The sequence below is a fragment of the Leptomonas pyrrhocoris genome (assembly GCF_001293395.1).
Source record: "Leptomonas pyrrhocoris isolate H10 chromosome Unknown, whole genome shotgun sequence".
Classification (NCBI taxonomy): Eukaryota; Euglenozoa; class Kinetoplastea; order Trypanosomatida; family Trypanosomatidae; genus Leptomonas; species Leptomonas pyrrhocoris.
This window is the reverse complement of record NW_015438359.1, coordinates 1,829,897-1,845,822: the sequence shown is the minus strand read 5'-3', so window position 1 is coordinate 1,845,822 and position 15,926 is coordinate 1,829,897. Positions and strand designations below refer to the sequence as shown.

The window sequence follows — 15,926 nt, the reverse complement described above, 5'->3', positions numbered from 1 at the left end:
GACGGCTCTCTCTGCGGCCGAGGGGAGGGAAGGGAGGGGAAGGGCCTTTTGTTTCCCTCTGGTATAATACTAATCAGAGCGTATGCCTCCTTTCTTTTGTCACGCATGTGCACACCCCGCACTCCTCATACCCCTTTGAGCTACAGGGAGGCGCCGACCGATTCCACCACGGTCACCCTGCGAACACGAAGTACCAAACGCACATACATGTCCCGCTTACCATTTCTCGCTAGCAACGTCAACGAACCCACCGCAGAGTCGCAGCGACAGAACCGTCCTTAACAAAGAAAAGGAAAAGAGAAAAGACTGTGCACATAGAAAAGAGTCAAGGAAGAGAAAAAACAAAGAGCCGCGGCGCATGTACAGCGAAATCCACGTACCGTAACATACAGACATAAGGTTGGGTGGGAGCCGCCTTTCAACAACACCAAAAACACCAGACGAGAGACACGAAGGAGGGCAGAGGAAAAGGCACCGACGGAGAGACACAAAGCGCAAAGACCAAAATGAGAAGACGCCGCCCAGTCACGGCACTGCCTCATCACCTGGCATCCCAAGGCGACACGCTGAGAGCGAAAAGGGAAACCGAATGAAAACAAAATGAATCGATAAAGAGTAATAAGCGATAGGTAAGTGAAACAATAATAACAATATCAGCCGTGTGAGAACGCGCCCTCCCACGCAAGCACAAAACGGAAGAAAAAGAGAGGAGAAAACACAGAAGAGAAGGTAAAGCGTAAGCGTGAAGAAAACTACGAGGAATAAGACTCTGCTGTCGAAGGAATACAACCGAAGAGAGAGAGAGAAAAACAAATAAAACAAGAGGAGTAGGAGTGGCGAGAAGGAGAACTTCGCAGCCGTCGAAGCGACAGAAACTCTGGTTCGTCCGCGAGCAAGAAAAAAAAAGAGATGTAGAGCATAAAACTAAGGCGAAGAAAGACCTTGCTGCAGAGCAGTGCGCGGAGGAAGGCGAGACAACAAAGAGCAGTAGAGCACACCGATCAAGTCGAACGGAGTTCGTGCACCGAACATCGCGAGGATCACAAACAGGGGTGTCCTTTCATCCTCTACGGAAATTTAAAAAATATATATATTCGACGGTTATCTTATAATAATAAAAAAGAGAAGAAGTTCACAAACAGTTGTTATGCATAACGAGCACAAAAAACACATAGGCAGATATAAATAAGTATTCAAATTAGATAATACTAATAATAACAATAAGTGCGCGGAACAATCAATACAGAAAAACAAAAATGAGGTAAAAAGGGAGAAAATAGCAAGAGGTGAACTGCGCTCATTACGCACCCCGCGTTACCGTATTACTCGAAAAGGGAAAAAAAAGAAAACACGCACATCACTACTAATACATCTCGTTAGGTGAATAATTGCAAAAAGGCAGCAACGTCGAAGAAAAAAAAAGGTGAAAAGATAAGAAGCCGCACTGAGCTTGTACGCGTACACACTGTAAGTCAATACTTTGAAAAACGGTAACGGGTGAAGAGAGTCACAATAACACAACAGAATAATCACATCATCATTGTTCGCAGTAAAGCCAGTTTGAAAAGGAGATGTGCAAAACTAATCTACATTGCCGAATGCATGTCGAATGAAGTGGAGAACTTTGAGAAGGAAAAAAGAAGAAGAAAGAAAAGTCCTTTCAAAAGGCTGAATACGCAGTCACACGCACACACACACACACACACATATATATATATATGTACATGTACATATTTAAAAAAAAAGGAAACGCAGTGCAAGGAAAAAAAGGTGATTGTTTTGTGTCCGTCTTCACACGTCGCCACACCACTTCCTCCTCTCTTTCGTTTGAGATCTGGAAGCAACGTTCAATAACGATTTGACATAGCTTGTCTTTGGTACAGCATCATGTTGGTGTTGTAAGGGCCATAAAGAGCACTGCGATACGGATTAAAGGGAGGCCGATACACCGGACGAGGCGGAAAGGGCATCATTGCGTAATTCGGCATGAACGGCCCGTACCCGGTGGGCGGACGACGAATGAGATGGGGAAGCACCAGCACACTATTACCCCGACTGAACGAGCCGAAGTTGCTGCGCCTCACCAACCCGCCCGTCGCAAATGTAGGCTGCGGTTGAGGAGTACTTGCCCCAGTAAAGTCGTCGAGTTGCTGTTGGAGCACTTCCTCTCCCTCCTGCGATGCCTCTTCTGCCAGCTGCGGCAGCTTTTCCTCTTGTTGTGCTTGTGGTGGTTTACCGTACGGGGGACACTGGTCGGCAACATACGGTTGCTGCTGCGACGGGTCGTGTGCAAGTTGCTGCTCCACATACGGTGGCTCCTGTGCGCTGTACGGCGCCTGTTGCTCAACGTACTGCGGTGGCTCGCCATTGTGTACAGGTCGTTGTGGTGGTAGTGGTTGCGGCGCATATAGAAGCGGTTGCTGAAGCGGTGGTCGCTCCAGATGCGGTGGCGGTGCCTGTCGGGAGGACGGAAACTGCTGCTGTCCTGCTTCATTTCCAACGCTTAACTCGGAGGGGGAGATGCTCAGTCGACGCGTGCCCATGCGTTTCACTGTCGGCGCCAGCACAGGCGGCTCCACCTCCGGCGGCAGCGTCGGCGGCACACCGGAGAAACTCACTTTCCGTCGCAACAGTCGACTGGAGGAATTTCGGCGCAGAAGCGGCGGCGGCGTGTCCTGCGAGTTCGCATCGTTCGGCGGGGGAGCGACCGGCTCCTCTGTGGCGTTACTATCGAACACGGAGTCGTAGTAGCTCGACGCGTTCGACGTAGCCGCACCGTCGTTGGCGGTCTGCGCCACAGTGCCGAGCGCCACCGTCGGCGTGGGTGCAGGAAGAAAAGATGAGGCACCGCTTTGTGGAATGTCCGCGTAAAAGCTGCTCTTGCGCTGGAGTGCACCGTAAAAGGAGTTGTTGGCGCCGCGCATGCTGCCCCCGTAGGTCACCGGCATATATGGACAGCTATTGTGTACTCCGTAGAAGGAGCCGTTCTGCGAGCCATTTTGTTCTCCGTAACGCCATCCCGCGTTTCCGTAGAGACTCATCTCACCGCTGCCGCGGGCAGGGTCGTTAGTTTGCTTGTGTGTCGGAGGGGAGTTCGAAAGGAAAACAGAAGCCACTCTTGCAATCCCGCGTAAAACAAATCAATAATAAAAAAACGGGAAGAGAGAGAAGGGGAGCACGCGGAATAGCCTGCCGAACGAGCCGGCAACAGCCGCGAAGAAAGACCCGTAAAGAACTGACGAGTGAAGCGAGGAAAAAAAAACAAAGGTGGAACAGATACCGATGTAAGGGAAACGATCGCACGTAGATGATAGATGTACAACGTTTTGAAGGGGGTAGAGAGAAGGAGGAAACACACGTTTGAGGGGGTTGAAGACACGTGTCGCGCGAAGGAAGCCAATGGACAGAGAAGTCAATCACAACGGTAGGACATCCAGCAAAAACGCAGAAGAAGAAAAGGAAAGACGTAACGCGTAAATCGAGGGCTGCGAATCGTGGCAACAGAGCCGTGAAGAACGTGCGGAGAAGGAGAGATGAAGAAGGGGGAAAAGAAATAGTAGAGAAGAGGCGATGTGTGGGAGAGGAAACTGCGACGCACGTTGGAGCACAAGTAAAAGGTGCACTTTAACCACAGACCCGAGAAGAAACAAGAAAAAAACATAAGACAGCGAAAGAGCTGGCGAAGTGTGTACTCGCTCACGTCCTCGTCTTCAAATCTGACACGGCAGAGAACTCCTCACAATTCCTCAGCAGATGGGAAACCAGATAGAGTGCCAGTGAGCAAGAGGTGCGGAAGCCTCGCTGTTTCGCGTCTCGATCTTTATGGTTTTTGTTTTTTTGTTTTTCAAGTACAGCATGCACCGGGTAAAAGGGAAAAAAATGCGCTTCGTTCCAGCTACTAAACCTGCCATTGTCAAAGCATACACACAAACAAGCACACACACACACACACACACAAGACTCACGCGTAAAATAGGAAACGACGTACGTGTGTGTGTGTGTGTGTGTGTGTGTGTGTGTGGTCATTTTGCCAGTCTCCGCGGTTCCCTCCTGTGGGATCAGCGCTCGATTGCTTCGGGGAAGGTAAAAAAAGATAACGGCATTCAAGGCGGGCGTCAACAACTTTTATGGCGGATCATCGACTGTTATGAACAAAAACGTCAAGCGAAACAAACTCAATATATAGATGATGTACACATTATTCGGGCGAGGGGAGTACGTTGCCAACCTCTCCCAGTTCCAGTGGAAGGTCGAAATAAAAGATTCGAAAAAATATATATTTATTTTCCATCAGCAAGAAAAAAACAGATAGGAAAACACTGAGAAACATACGGAAATAGAAATTTGCTCAAAAGCAACCTTTCAACCTCCTGCGCGTATATACCGAGTGCGGTGCCACCGCGACCACCACCGAAGCAGCAACAACCGAAAGAAAAAGGAACAATACAGCGCATCGCAACGCAAATAATAGAAGAAGGAAAAGGAAAATTCTGCCATGAAGTCGCACCATTCTTCGCATGACTTTTAGCTCCGATCCTCCGAGAAACAAACAAAAAAATGTTTGGTGGGGAACAAAAAAAAAGGGATCGTTGGCGTGTTCATCACCCACGGCTCTTTCACGTTAATGTGCACACAAAATAGTAGTAATAACAGTGACAGTAAAAACAAGCTGTCCACTTGTGCACACCGACACCACAGCACAATATGAGATCGTTTAACGGGGTAAGATAACATCATAACAGGAAAATAGAGATCTGTTCATGTACAGTCCACACGGCACATTAGAAGGCAAGGTCGGGCGGGATGGGAGGCAACCACAGCAATAAAACAAAAGAAAACAAGAAACACAAGCAATGACCATCTTTGTCACACCTGCTAGTTCTGGCAGCAAAAAAAAAAAATTATATATATGAGCAAATAAACGCAAGCAAGAGGAAAACAACAGAGAGAAAGGAAAACCGCGAGAAGTGAGGCAAGCTTTCTCGAATCACCACATTTTTTCTCCCTGTTGGGAGTATTTGGCATTCTATCTTGCTTTGTGTACCGCTGTTGTTGTTTTAGATGACAATAACAACAATAATAATATGGAAGGGAGAGCGTAAGGTGGTGCGTGTGCGAATGCCCTCTGCGCCTCCTACACCTCCCCTCCGAGCGTTACGACTGGTGCATACTGGGCAGTCGCTTCAGCCCACCTTCGTTCTTCAGATGATTCACCTCCGCACGCCGCATCGAATTCTGACGCCGCAGCGAGCTCTGCCGGGTGAGGCCGCTGCTCACGTTAGAGTTGGACCGCTGCAAACCCTCCTGCTTCTTCTGCGGAGACCCCTGCACCGGCGGCGGCAGCGGCTGCATAGGCTGCGGCGGCGGTGCCGTCTGCGGCGGGGGCGTCGGCCGCTGCTGCTGCTGCGGTGGCGGGGGCCCGTTCTTTTTCTTTGGCGGCGGCGCACGACGCTCCTTTACCTCCGGCGTCGGCGCGGGCGGGTTGTAGAGGGGCTCGTAAAAGGTGTTGTAGTAGTCGACGTACTGCTGGTACAACTCCGGGTACTGCAGCCGCAGCAGACGATAGTAAAAGACCATCTGCTGCTGGTAGTCGGGCGGGTACTGGGCGAGGAGATGGCCCGGTGGGAAGGGCAGCGGCTTGCCATCATCCAGCTTAAAGACGTTCTGCTGCGTCTGCGGGTCTGCGGCGTTGCTGAAAACGTTTTGGAAGTTCACCTGATTCCACTCGCCCGCACCGGCCTCGCCGCCGTTATTGTTGTGGAGAGGTGAGGGCGTGCCGCCGAAGTTGGCGCCAGCGTACGCAGCACCGTTGCCGCCCTGTGGGGCCATCATCATCATGTTCGGTCCGCCGTAGCCACCCATGCCCATCTGCTGCTGCGGTGGTAGCATCCCCATCGGTCCGTATTGATGGGCCCCTCCGACGCCGTTGTTCATCATTGCATTGCTCGAGTGCGGCGACAACTGTCCCTGTTGCTGCTGCTGCTGCTGTGGCACGTTCATCGGCTCCAGGTGGTAGGCACGGGAGGCCGAGACGGCCTGCGGGCTGCCACCCTGCATCCGCTGCTGCTGCATTAGCCACTCCATCTGCTGCGGGTGCAGGCCACCGGCCTGCATCTGCATGTAATTTCCGTTGCTTTGCATGACGACGTCGACCGCGCTGCCGTCGATGCCTCACTGTTTGAGACTTTTTTTTGTTTGTTTCTCCAATCCACTTATTTGGGGATGCAAGGCGAAGAAGAATACGACCGCCTCACGCGTCCTTTGAAAATATCTCAAAGAAACAACAGAAAGAGAAAATGAAAAATAGAACAATGAGAAGCAACGAAAGCGACAAGAAAACGCACGACAGCGATTTCTGTCTTCTCCGACGAACCAACGCAGAGAAAGGGGGAAAAAAAGAGGGGGTTGGATGAAAAGAGGAGATGGGTGCACGTGCGCAACTGCGCAAGTTTGGGAGCTGTAAAAGGGAAGAGATCGTTGTTGCGTTGCAGACAGAAGAGAAGAGTGAGAAGGGAGAGCGAGGAGGGGGGCGGGGCAGGAGGAGAAAGTGACGGGGGTGCCGTGAAGTGAGGAAGGAAGAAAAGAGGGCAGATAGCGATGCAAGTGTGAAACGACGACGAATTCGGCTTGCGTAAGAGATGTCCATAGAAATGTATGCTCACGGTCACATAACTTGCCCACTTGTTCAAGACTCTCTCTTTAACAGAAAATTAATGCATCCTGTTGCTTCAACCAGTGGAAGAAGAACAAAAAGGCCTGAGTGCATCGGGATGAAAGCGCCTTCACACGGCGCACTTGCGACACAAACACTGAAGGTTCATCCTCAATGCGCATTACATCCCTATTCGTTGTTTTTTTTCTGTTTGTATACGCAAAGGGCGAGTACAACCAGCGTAAAAGCAAAAGAAAAACAAAATGGGACAGGCAAGGCACGCCTTCCAATAACAAGAATGCGGGTCGCTACGGCGATATCCGCGCCATTCTTCCTACTTGCTTGTAGACATCTTTTGGTAAACTTTCATTAATCTGTGTTACTGATGCTCTTTAGGTGTGGGGATGTGTGTGTTCTGGCGCGAAGTCAGACGTGAACAACAAAAAAGAAAAAAAATAACGAAGCGTGAGGCGTGAACTTAAGATCAGACGTAAGAAGAAAAGGGGAAAAAACTGAAGACGGTTTCCTGTAAAGCGGCTTGAAGGAACGCTTTTCGCCCGAATCGCGGTGTCGTCTTATCACCTCAACAGCAAAGAACGAATACAAACGTTCTTCGTGCGGCGCATTGAAGTAACGAGTCTGGGGAGCTAGTACAGAGGGTAGAGGAAGAAACACGAGCGAGTTATGGCCGTTTAGCGGCTCATCTCCATTAGCCTTCGTGGGCATGCTTGCGACGGTGGACAGGCACGTGATGCAATTCGATGCACGTCGAGGTGCTTCAACAGCGTCGACAAAAGAAAGCCGGTAGCAAAAAAAAAGGAGAAGAAAGGTGGGGTGTAATAGAGGGGGACGGCGTCGAGGCACATACGACGCTCTGTACACGTGAGTGAGAAGAGCACTTGAAAAAAAAAAGAGAGGAAAGAGGGTCTCGCAGGTAAACAATAGATAAAACACACGTAAGTGAATGAAGAGAACAACAGAACACCAGAAAAAATAAGGAAGGGGGGTAGTTCGGCCACATCATCACGCTGCTCACACTATTTCGCAGCTCACAGTTTTGTATCACACGCCGTGTCACTTAACTTTACATCGTCCGCACCGAAATAAGAAAAGGTTTTTGTTTGTCGTTTGCACAACGGAGAGGGAGGGGGAGAAGGAAGAAGAGACGGGGAAAAAAAGCCAAGAGAAGTGACAACCGCCAACAACATAAACAAATCTCACATACACAACGATCACTGAAGCAAGAAACAGCAAGAGAATGAAAAAAAAAACACGATACTTCTCTGTGTGTATGTTTTCCATACCTGTCTCACGCAACCGACGAGTGAGGAAACCGATGCACACAAAGAGAATCAGAGGAGGAGGGGAGGGGGGGGGGCCAAAAAGAAAAACAGGAAAGAACAAACGCACATCAATAAACATACAGACCTTTGTCCGCCGTGCACCTGCCCCTGTGCAATCTTCGCAACACACAATTAAGTTAATTCAAGACATGAGCACATGGGGGAGACGGACGAGGTAACGATGAAGGGGAGAAGAAGCAAAAGGTTAAAATGAAACAATCGAGGACGAGCCGTCTTTTCCCGTTTTTTCATGTGCACGGCCACCACAAGCGCAGCGATGCACAAACACGGCACTTCCTTTCCACACAGACCAACACAAGTAGCAACAGCAAGAACTAAAAAGATCGGATTGTCTTACAAGCAGCTGAACAACTGCTGTTAGCTTCCACTAAAACAGAAATGTTTAAAAAGGTGCAAGGTAGACATTGAAAAAGTAAAGTAGCTATAGGGAAACAAACCAAAAAAATATTAAAGCACAGTCGACACTAAAGAAAGCTATTCACATGGTCGTCGACTTCTTGCACATGACGAGCAGAACTCGTACGTCATATGAATCAAAAGTAATAATAATAATAGTAGTAGTACTCGAAGGACAAAACTCATTTCTTTTCTTCCCACCACATCGGCGGTGCACATCTCGGGGGACTGGCGTGTATAGAGAAGAGTGTCGAGGGGAAAAAAACCGAAGCAAGACTTCGCCGACGGCGCCGCACCTCCTCTCACCTGAAAGCAAAATTCCTCGTATTCGTATCATTCCTTGTTGCTTTGGCAAAACAGGGAGTGCGAATGCTTTGCGGTCCCTCCCCCTCTACGCATCTTCCTCCGCAGTCTTCCCCTTCACGCACAAATGAGATTGCTTTTTAACTTCCTCTTGTCACGGAGGATGTTGACTAAACCTAAATGCACAGTAAAGGTGCTCACATACATAACTTTCTTCCCTTTTTTGTTGTTGTCGTTTTCTGTTTAGTACGACGCCTCAGCGCTTTTATGCCTTTTCTTTTCTTTTTCCAAGTCCAGTGACTCAAAGAAGATGCATCAACAACATACATGATAAAAACAACCGCAACTGTAAACAACCAATTCTTGCACATGCTCCTTCAGGAAAAGGGAGAAGAAAAGAAGAGGGGGAGCCGTAATATAACACGAATATAAGAAGAACATGTTTGGAGAGCACGGCAGCACCACCTCCGTGATGTGTTCTTTACCCGCCTCCTCTGTAACCAACAAGAACAAAAAAAAAGAAGACGAAGGAAGGTGAAAGAAGAAAACAGTAGCACATAAACGTTTGTCATAATTTGGGAGGGAGGAGGTAAAGAGATACTATGAAGAAAACAACCGGTGCTGCATTGCGCTATGCGTCGCACGTTTACCAGAAAGCAACTGTTGCAAAGGGGGGAAAGAAAAGAAGAAGGAAGCACGAAAGGGGGCGCGACGGAGCGTGAGCACCGTTTGAAAAACAACAGCAGACGCACACAGCAAAAAGAGAAAACAGTAATACGAAAATGAAGCGCAAAATGAACACAGTAATAATAATAATAATAAGAGGTGCCGAGTGAAGTAGGCCGCCTCACAAGTCGTGTCTGCAAGCGGATCCCAAGAAGGAAGGATAAGGAAAGTCGAAGACACGACTCCGTTGCAGTGGCAGCCTACCTCGATTTGGACGAAGAAGAGCGGTTGTGGTGGTGGTGCGAGCCACTTCCACTGCGGTTGGCACCGCTGCCGCTTCCGGCACGCTTTGCACCGCTGCTTCCACTGCTACTTCGTTTGGCGCCACTGCTGCTGCTACGATGGGCACCGCTACCGCTTCCGTTGCTGTGTTTGGCGCCGCTAGCGCTTCCGGCACGCTTGGCACCGCTGTTTCCACTGCTACTTCGTTTGGCGCCACTGCTGCTGCTGCGGTGTGAGCCGCTGCTGTGACGGCTCGATCCACCGCTGCGGCTGCTGCTACGCGACCCTGCATCGGCCCCCTTACCGCTGCTGCTCGGTCGTTTCTTATCGTCGCGCTTCTTGTCCGTCGGCTTCTTGGAGGACGATTTGTCCTTCGACTTGCCGGAGCCGCTGCGATGACTGGAGCCGCTGCGATGACTGGAGCCGCTGCGTCGACTTCCGCTGGAGATCGCATCACCGTCCTTCCGGTCCCTGCGGTGGCCACTCGAGCTTACCCGTCCGCTGCCCTCTTTTCCAGGCGTCGCGATGCCGCGTGACCCACTTGTCAGTGCATTTCCGCTGCGTGTCCGCCCTGTCGACGCTGTTGGCGCTGCGCTACCGGAGGCTGCTGGGGCGATCATGCCGGAGCCACCGCTGCTGAGGCCGCCACCACCGCTGCGGCGATACGTCTTCGGGTCGTGGTGCTCCGGATCCTCGATGAGAGTTTTGTACTCGTTGTAGAAGACCTCCATGCTCTTCTTGCTGCGCAAGATGGAGTCGCGCTCTGTGTCCGACTTCGCCGCTGCCGCCTTGGCGTCCGCCTTGCGCAGACTCTCCTCCGCAAAGGCGATGAACTTCTTTACGCTGCAAATGCGCACGCTGCGGTTCTGCGTTGCGCCGAGGCGCCGCATCAGCTCGATCAGCGGCGCCACGTCGGGGTCGCCCTGGATGACATCCGCCAGGAACAGCGTGCAGCACGGCCCGCCAAAGGCGTACTCGAAGAGGTCGTGCGGCACGTCCGGCTTTTTGTCGAGGATGTTGAGGAAGAGCGTTGGGTCCATCGCACTGGCGGCCAGCATGGAGCTCGTGTACACGTCGCTGCCCGTCACGCCTTTCATCACGGCGGAAGCGACGATGAGCGTCTTCTTGCCCGGGTACTGCTCCAGGATCGCCGGCACGTGGTAGAGGGCGCCGTTGATCGTAGACTCAAGCTGCAACGGAGTGGGTTGCTTAATAATGGTGGCCTTGTACACGGTGGGGCCGAACAGGGGGGAGTAGGCGACGGACAGCCTCTGCGGCACCTGCGGCGCCGGCGTTGCGGCGTCCATCCCTGTGAGCAAATCCGCGAGCATCTCGTTACCGCTGACGAGGACGACGCTCAGACTCACCTCCGCAGACTTGTACTTCTGAGACGCGACACTGAGCAAAGAGGACACCATTCGTTTGTAGGACAGCCAGAGCGGCTGCTTGTCCAGCTGGTTCACCTCGTTTGGCGAGACGTTGCCGATGATCGCCGTGTTGTTGCCGTTTTGGAAGAGCGTCTGCACTTCGTTCACCTGCTTGGCGGTCGCACTGCCGCGCCAGTCCTCCGGCGCCCGCACCACCACCTCCATCGCCGGCGCCGACGCGTTCGTCGCGACGTCGACAATCGACTTGTTGTCCGCCCCCATCGCAAACGTGGGCGGCAGCCCATTCGACGCGGACGGGCTGGCGATCACCACCACGCGCACCGGGTTTGCCACGTCACGGCCCTTCTCCGTCGCGTGTGCGTCGATGTCGCGCGAGGTGAGTTGCGGAGTCTGTACGGGGCGCTCCTGCGGCCGCTGCGAGCTCGGGTAGGCGACTGGGACGGCGTTCCGCGGATCGGCCAGCATGGCCCGCCCATCCGCCAGCATCGTGTCTACCTTCGCCAGCACCGCCGGGTCCACGTCCGGCTTCTGCCGCAGCTTGTCGTTCTCGCCTGTGGCGAAGGTGATGAAGCGGGCGATGTTACCGCTGCGGGGCGCCGAGTTCTGCACGGCGCGGATGCTGCGCAGCGAGGCCAGCGCCGTCTGCGCACTGGAGGGCTCGCTGCATGTTGGCATGCAGAGCACCGCCACGGTGCAGCAGGCGCCACCGACACAGCTCTTCGTAATGGCCGGCGGCACAAAGCCGTCGCTGCGGAGGGACTCGAAGAAGGTCGTCGGGCCCACCGACATGTTGCTGATGAGGAAGAGCACCGACGAAAGGAGCACGTCGCTGGGGTTCTCGCCCTTCTGCGAGGGCCGCACCTGCTTCACCACCGCGTCGACGACGATGACCGGCGCGCTCGGCGTGTTGCAGGCCATCGTGATGACCGCGTCCACCTTCGGCAAGTGCGTCGCAGAGTTCTGCACCGTGATAGTGTCCATGTTCAAGAAGGCGGCGCCGAAGACGGGGTGCGAGCCCACCTCTGGCGTCTTGGTCGCGCCGCCGGCCACCATATCCACCGCCTCCTTCGCGTTGTTCAGCACGCAGACCGAGATGCGCGCGTCGTAGTAGCCTAGCTCCCCATTTGCCGACGCCGCTCGCTCCATCACGCCGACGACCTCCGCCAGCATCGTCCGCACAACCGCAGCTGACGCGGCGCGCGACTCGGACGTGTCATCTGTGGCGATGAGCACAGCCGCGTTGTGGCCGCTGCCGACGCTGGTGAAGATGGGCTGGCAGAGCGGCGACTCCTTCACGGCCGTCGCCGTGGACTCGGCGTCGGGGCCGGTTCGGAAAACTTCCTGCGGCGTCAGCGCACTCGCAGCGCCGCCCGGCAGCTCCACCGTCTCGTCCGGATCCGCCGCGGCGGCGAGCACCAACATGCCCACCATGCCGCTCCTCCGTTCGCTGCCCTGCGCCGCGCCAGAGCCCACGTTCCCCGCGGCGGGCATGGTGGCCAGGTTGGGCTGCGGGGTCAGCGGAGCGGATTTGGCATCCGGCAGCGGTTGCTGTTGTCTGGCTTCAGTTGCCTGCGATGGGGACACGCCGGTGGCACCAGCACCGGCAGAGTTGTTGGGATGCCCGGGTGACACAGCACCCACGCCGGCGGGGCCCCGCGCCGCCCCAGCGCCGTTCACACCGGTCGGTCCGGTGCCGTTTGCGGCCTCGTACCCCCTCGGTGCGCCGCCCACGCCGTTGTACTGCGAACCGCCATTACCGCCGCCCATACTGCCGTTCTGGTTACCGTAGACGCTGCCGTAGCCGTTCGGGCCGAACTGGCTGCCACCGCCGCCGGGCATGCCGCCGTACATGGAGCCGCCCATCAGCCCCATCATGGACCCGCCCATCGGGGGGCCCATGCCGTACATCGAACCCATTCCACCGCCCATCCCGTACATGGAGCCTATCATCATGGGATTCATGCCGTACATCGACCCACCCATCATCGGATTCATGCCGTACATGGAGCCCATCGGACCACCCATGCCGTACAGGGAGCCGAAGAGTGAGGCGGGCCGCGTCATCCCCATGCCGTACATGCTGCCCATGCCGTACATCGAACCCATGGGTCCGCCCCCCATCATCATGGACCCCATCAATGGGTTCATGCCCATGCCACTGTACATGGAGCCGTGGTAGGAGCCGGCCCGGAGCGCGCCACTGCGGTACGCATCACGCGCAAAGGAGCTGTGGTCGACGTTGAAGGAGTAATGCGCCGGCTCCGCGACCGCACGCGCAAAGGCGGGGCCGTCACCGGCCAGGTTGCTGTTCACCCGCTGCGGATCCGCAGCGGCTGCGACGGGTCGATTGGCGATCTGCACGCCGGAGTGCGCCGTTGGCTTCGGATCCTCGCCGCGTCGGACGCGCTTCGCATACGTCGCCTTCTGCGAGTTGGCGTCGTAGTTCGCGCGCGGCACCGCGTCGCCGTTCTCCGTTCGCATGTCTGGCTGCGGACCCCCCATTCGGCTTCCCTTGCAGTTGTTGCTGCTGCTGCTGGAGCGGCGCCATCATCTCTTGCTGTATTGGCTGGTTTGGCTTTCCCTGCGCAGAGGGGTAAGGGCTGTGCGATGCGGCGACAGCGGCTACGGGGCCGTTTTGCGGCGTCACGCCCGGCTGGCCGTAGAAGCCCGGAGGAGGTACACCGACGTTCATCATCGTTGCCTACCGCGTCGCGCTGCTTGGCTAGGCGGGTGGGTGTGCTTCCTTCCTTCTCTTAGAAGACGTGGGCTCGCACAGAGCCAGAAAACCTCAAGAGCGGGGGAAAAAAAAGAGGGAGGAATAAGGGACCGCACAGCAGAGCCAGGAAAGCAACGCACGACGGTTTTTCCCTTTCTTTTTATAATTCGTTCTCGTCAGTTTGGGGCGAACACGGCACTGTAAGAAAACTCAGCGGGTGGGAAGAAGAAAAAGGGAGAAAAAGTGAAAAAATGAAACAAATGGAACTCTTTCACAGACTACCGTTGGTGACACAGTGTTGCGACCAGTTACATACATCGATAGATAAACAAAGAAGCGTGACCATTACAACACGAATAAGACGGAGGAAAATACCAATTTGTGGGAGTAAAAACGTCGATGTGAAACGAGGAGGAGGTAGCCGAGGACAGCGCGACAAGTGCGCAAAGAAGGAAAGCTTGCATACTACTCATGAGAATATCTAGAGCTGACAGACGAAGTAAGCACATGCACAATCACACACAATGGTGCGAAGTACCTTGTTGTCTCCGGAGCTGGCAGGTCTGCTCCTGCGCTGTTGTTCTACTGCTTTTGTTTTTTGGACTCTGTGTGTGGCGTTTCTCTCCTTTTCCGGTGTCGTCGACATTGCAGTAGTGCGGAGCGTGTGCATCTTAGCGTCGCGTTGGAAGGCGCGCACGAATACTCATGACACGACATCTTCTGATGCTGTTCACTTGCTGCTGCTGCTGCTGTCGAACCGAAAATAAAGAACCGCAGCTGCTTCTTCGCTATCTCGCCCCCATCAAAGAAAGATGGAAGCGCGTTTGTTCCGTGTTTATTTCATTGGTTTCGTGTGTGCTGTTACACTAACTTTCGGGTTCAGAAAAACTAAACACAGACTAGTTGCGAAAGAGAACAGGGGGAAAATAAGATTTCATTTTCACACATTGACAAAGATGGACAAATAAACAGACACAAGAAGAAAAGAAAAACCGCTGAAGCACACGAGAAGTAGTTACGCCTTCCACTTTTTTTCAAAGTTTCCACTTGAATGAACCTTATTTAGAGAGGTAGGTAAATAGATAGACTGATATGGCGCGCAGTCCCTTCATTTGCGAAAGCTCAAGGGCCCGCAGCTCTTTTGCGCACCAGGAGCTACTTTATTTTCGCTCCTCAAAAAGGAAAAAAATGAAAGGAGGGCACTTCTCCCGTTCTGCCAGCTCTTGACAAAACTGCAGAAGAAGAGGGAAACGGACAAGCATGAAAGCGCGAAGAAAAGCCAGCGACAAAGGCAATAATAATAAGAAACAGAAAAAGGGCCATCAGCATACAACTGGGCGAATGCCGTACCACGTTTACTGTCCGCCAGAGATGATATGGTACAACTGTATCCGGTAGGGGAGACGCGCGCAAACGATGCGCGATTTCAGGCAACTTCCGTTCAAAAGAAAACAAAAAAAAAAGAGAGCATTTTTTGGTGGAAAAGATGGCAATTTGCACATGACACACATGCTCAAAGAAGAAGAAAAATATTTTTTAAAAGATTGAAAACGACAACAAAAGAAAAACAAATCAAACAAAAACAAAGCTGATTGGGAAAAAAAAAGAGAAGACGGGTCCAAATGAGTCTCTTTTCTTTTTGGTGGTTGTTGCAGTTTGCGGAATTGGCCGCGTCACGCATTTCACTCACTGAGTGGGCTGTGGTTTTGTCGGTCATCTTTCGTTACAACTATTTTCTTTTTCTTTCCACTTTTTTTTTGCATATTCCGCACCTTTCGTTCATCGCGCCGCCATGAATAACACCACGCACCAAACTGCCGTGCAAACGGGGTCATGACGTGGCCAATAATAATAAAAGGAAGAAGACAAGGTAACGCAGCTTTCAGGAGAAACGGATACATGAACCTACGCAGTAACACCACGCACGCACACGCACAAAACAGCAGTAACTATGGAAAATAAAAGTTTAAAAAAGAAGAAGAAGTGAAAGAAAGAAAAAGAAAAACCTTACACGTGCTTGCCGCCTTCCCCGGTGAACGATTGTGTGCAAAGCCCAAAAAGATTTTTCGCATCGATAAAGCAGCTCGGACGTCAAACCACGTGCACGGTCTCTCACCAAATATATATATATATATATATATATATATATATAACAAGGT

The 15,926-nt window shown here is 52.8% G+C and overlaps 3 protein-coding genes across 3 annotated transcripts; all 3 read right to left on the bottom strand.

Moving 5' to 3' along the window:
• Positions 1–1,847: 1,847 nt before the first annotated feature.
• Positions 1,848–3,487, bottom strand: ABB37_02393 (hypothetical protein; the record flags this gene model as incomplete). The annotated part of the gene is made up of 1 exon (XM_015799377.1): positions 1,848–3,487. The coding sequence occupies exon 1, from the start codon at positions 3,039–3,041 to the stop codon at positions 1,848–1,850; it is 1,194 nt and encodes a 397-aa protein (XP_015662855.1). The 5' UTR covers positions 3,042–3,487.
• A 1,667-nt stretch (positions 3,488–5,154) lies between these two features.
• On the bottom strand, positions 5,155–6,459 carry ABB37_02392 (hypothetical protein; the record flags this gene model as incomplete). Its single annotated transcript, XM_015799376.1, has 1 exon — positions 5,155–6,459. The coding sequence occupies exon 1, from the start codon at positions 6,139–6,141 to the stop codon at positions 5,155–5,157; it is 987 nt and encodes a 328-aa protein (XP_015662854.1). The 5' UTR covers positions 6,142–6,459.
• Positions 6,460–9,641: 3,182 nt separating this feature from the next.
• ABB37_02391 (putative mitochondrial hypothetical protein) lies at positions 9,642–13,553 on the bottom strand (the record flags this gene model as incomplete). Its single annotated transcript, XM_015799375.1, has 1 exon — positions 9,642–13,553. The coding sequence occupies one exon, from the start codon at positions 13,551–13,553 to the stop codon at positions 9,642–9,644; it is 3,912 nt and encodes a 1,303-aa protein (XP_015662853.1).
• Positions 13,554–15,926: the final 2,373 nt, after the last annotated feature.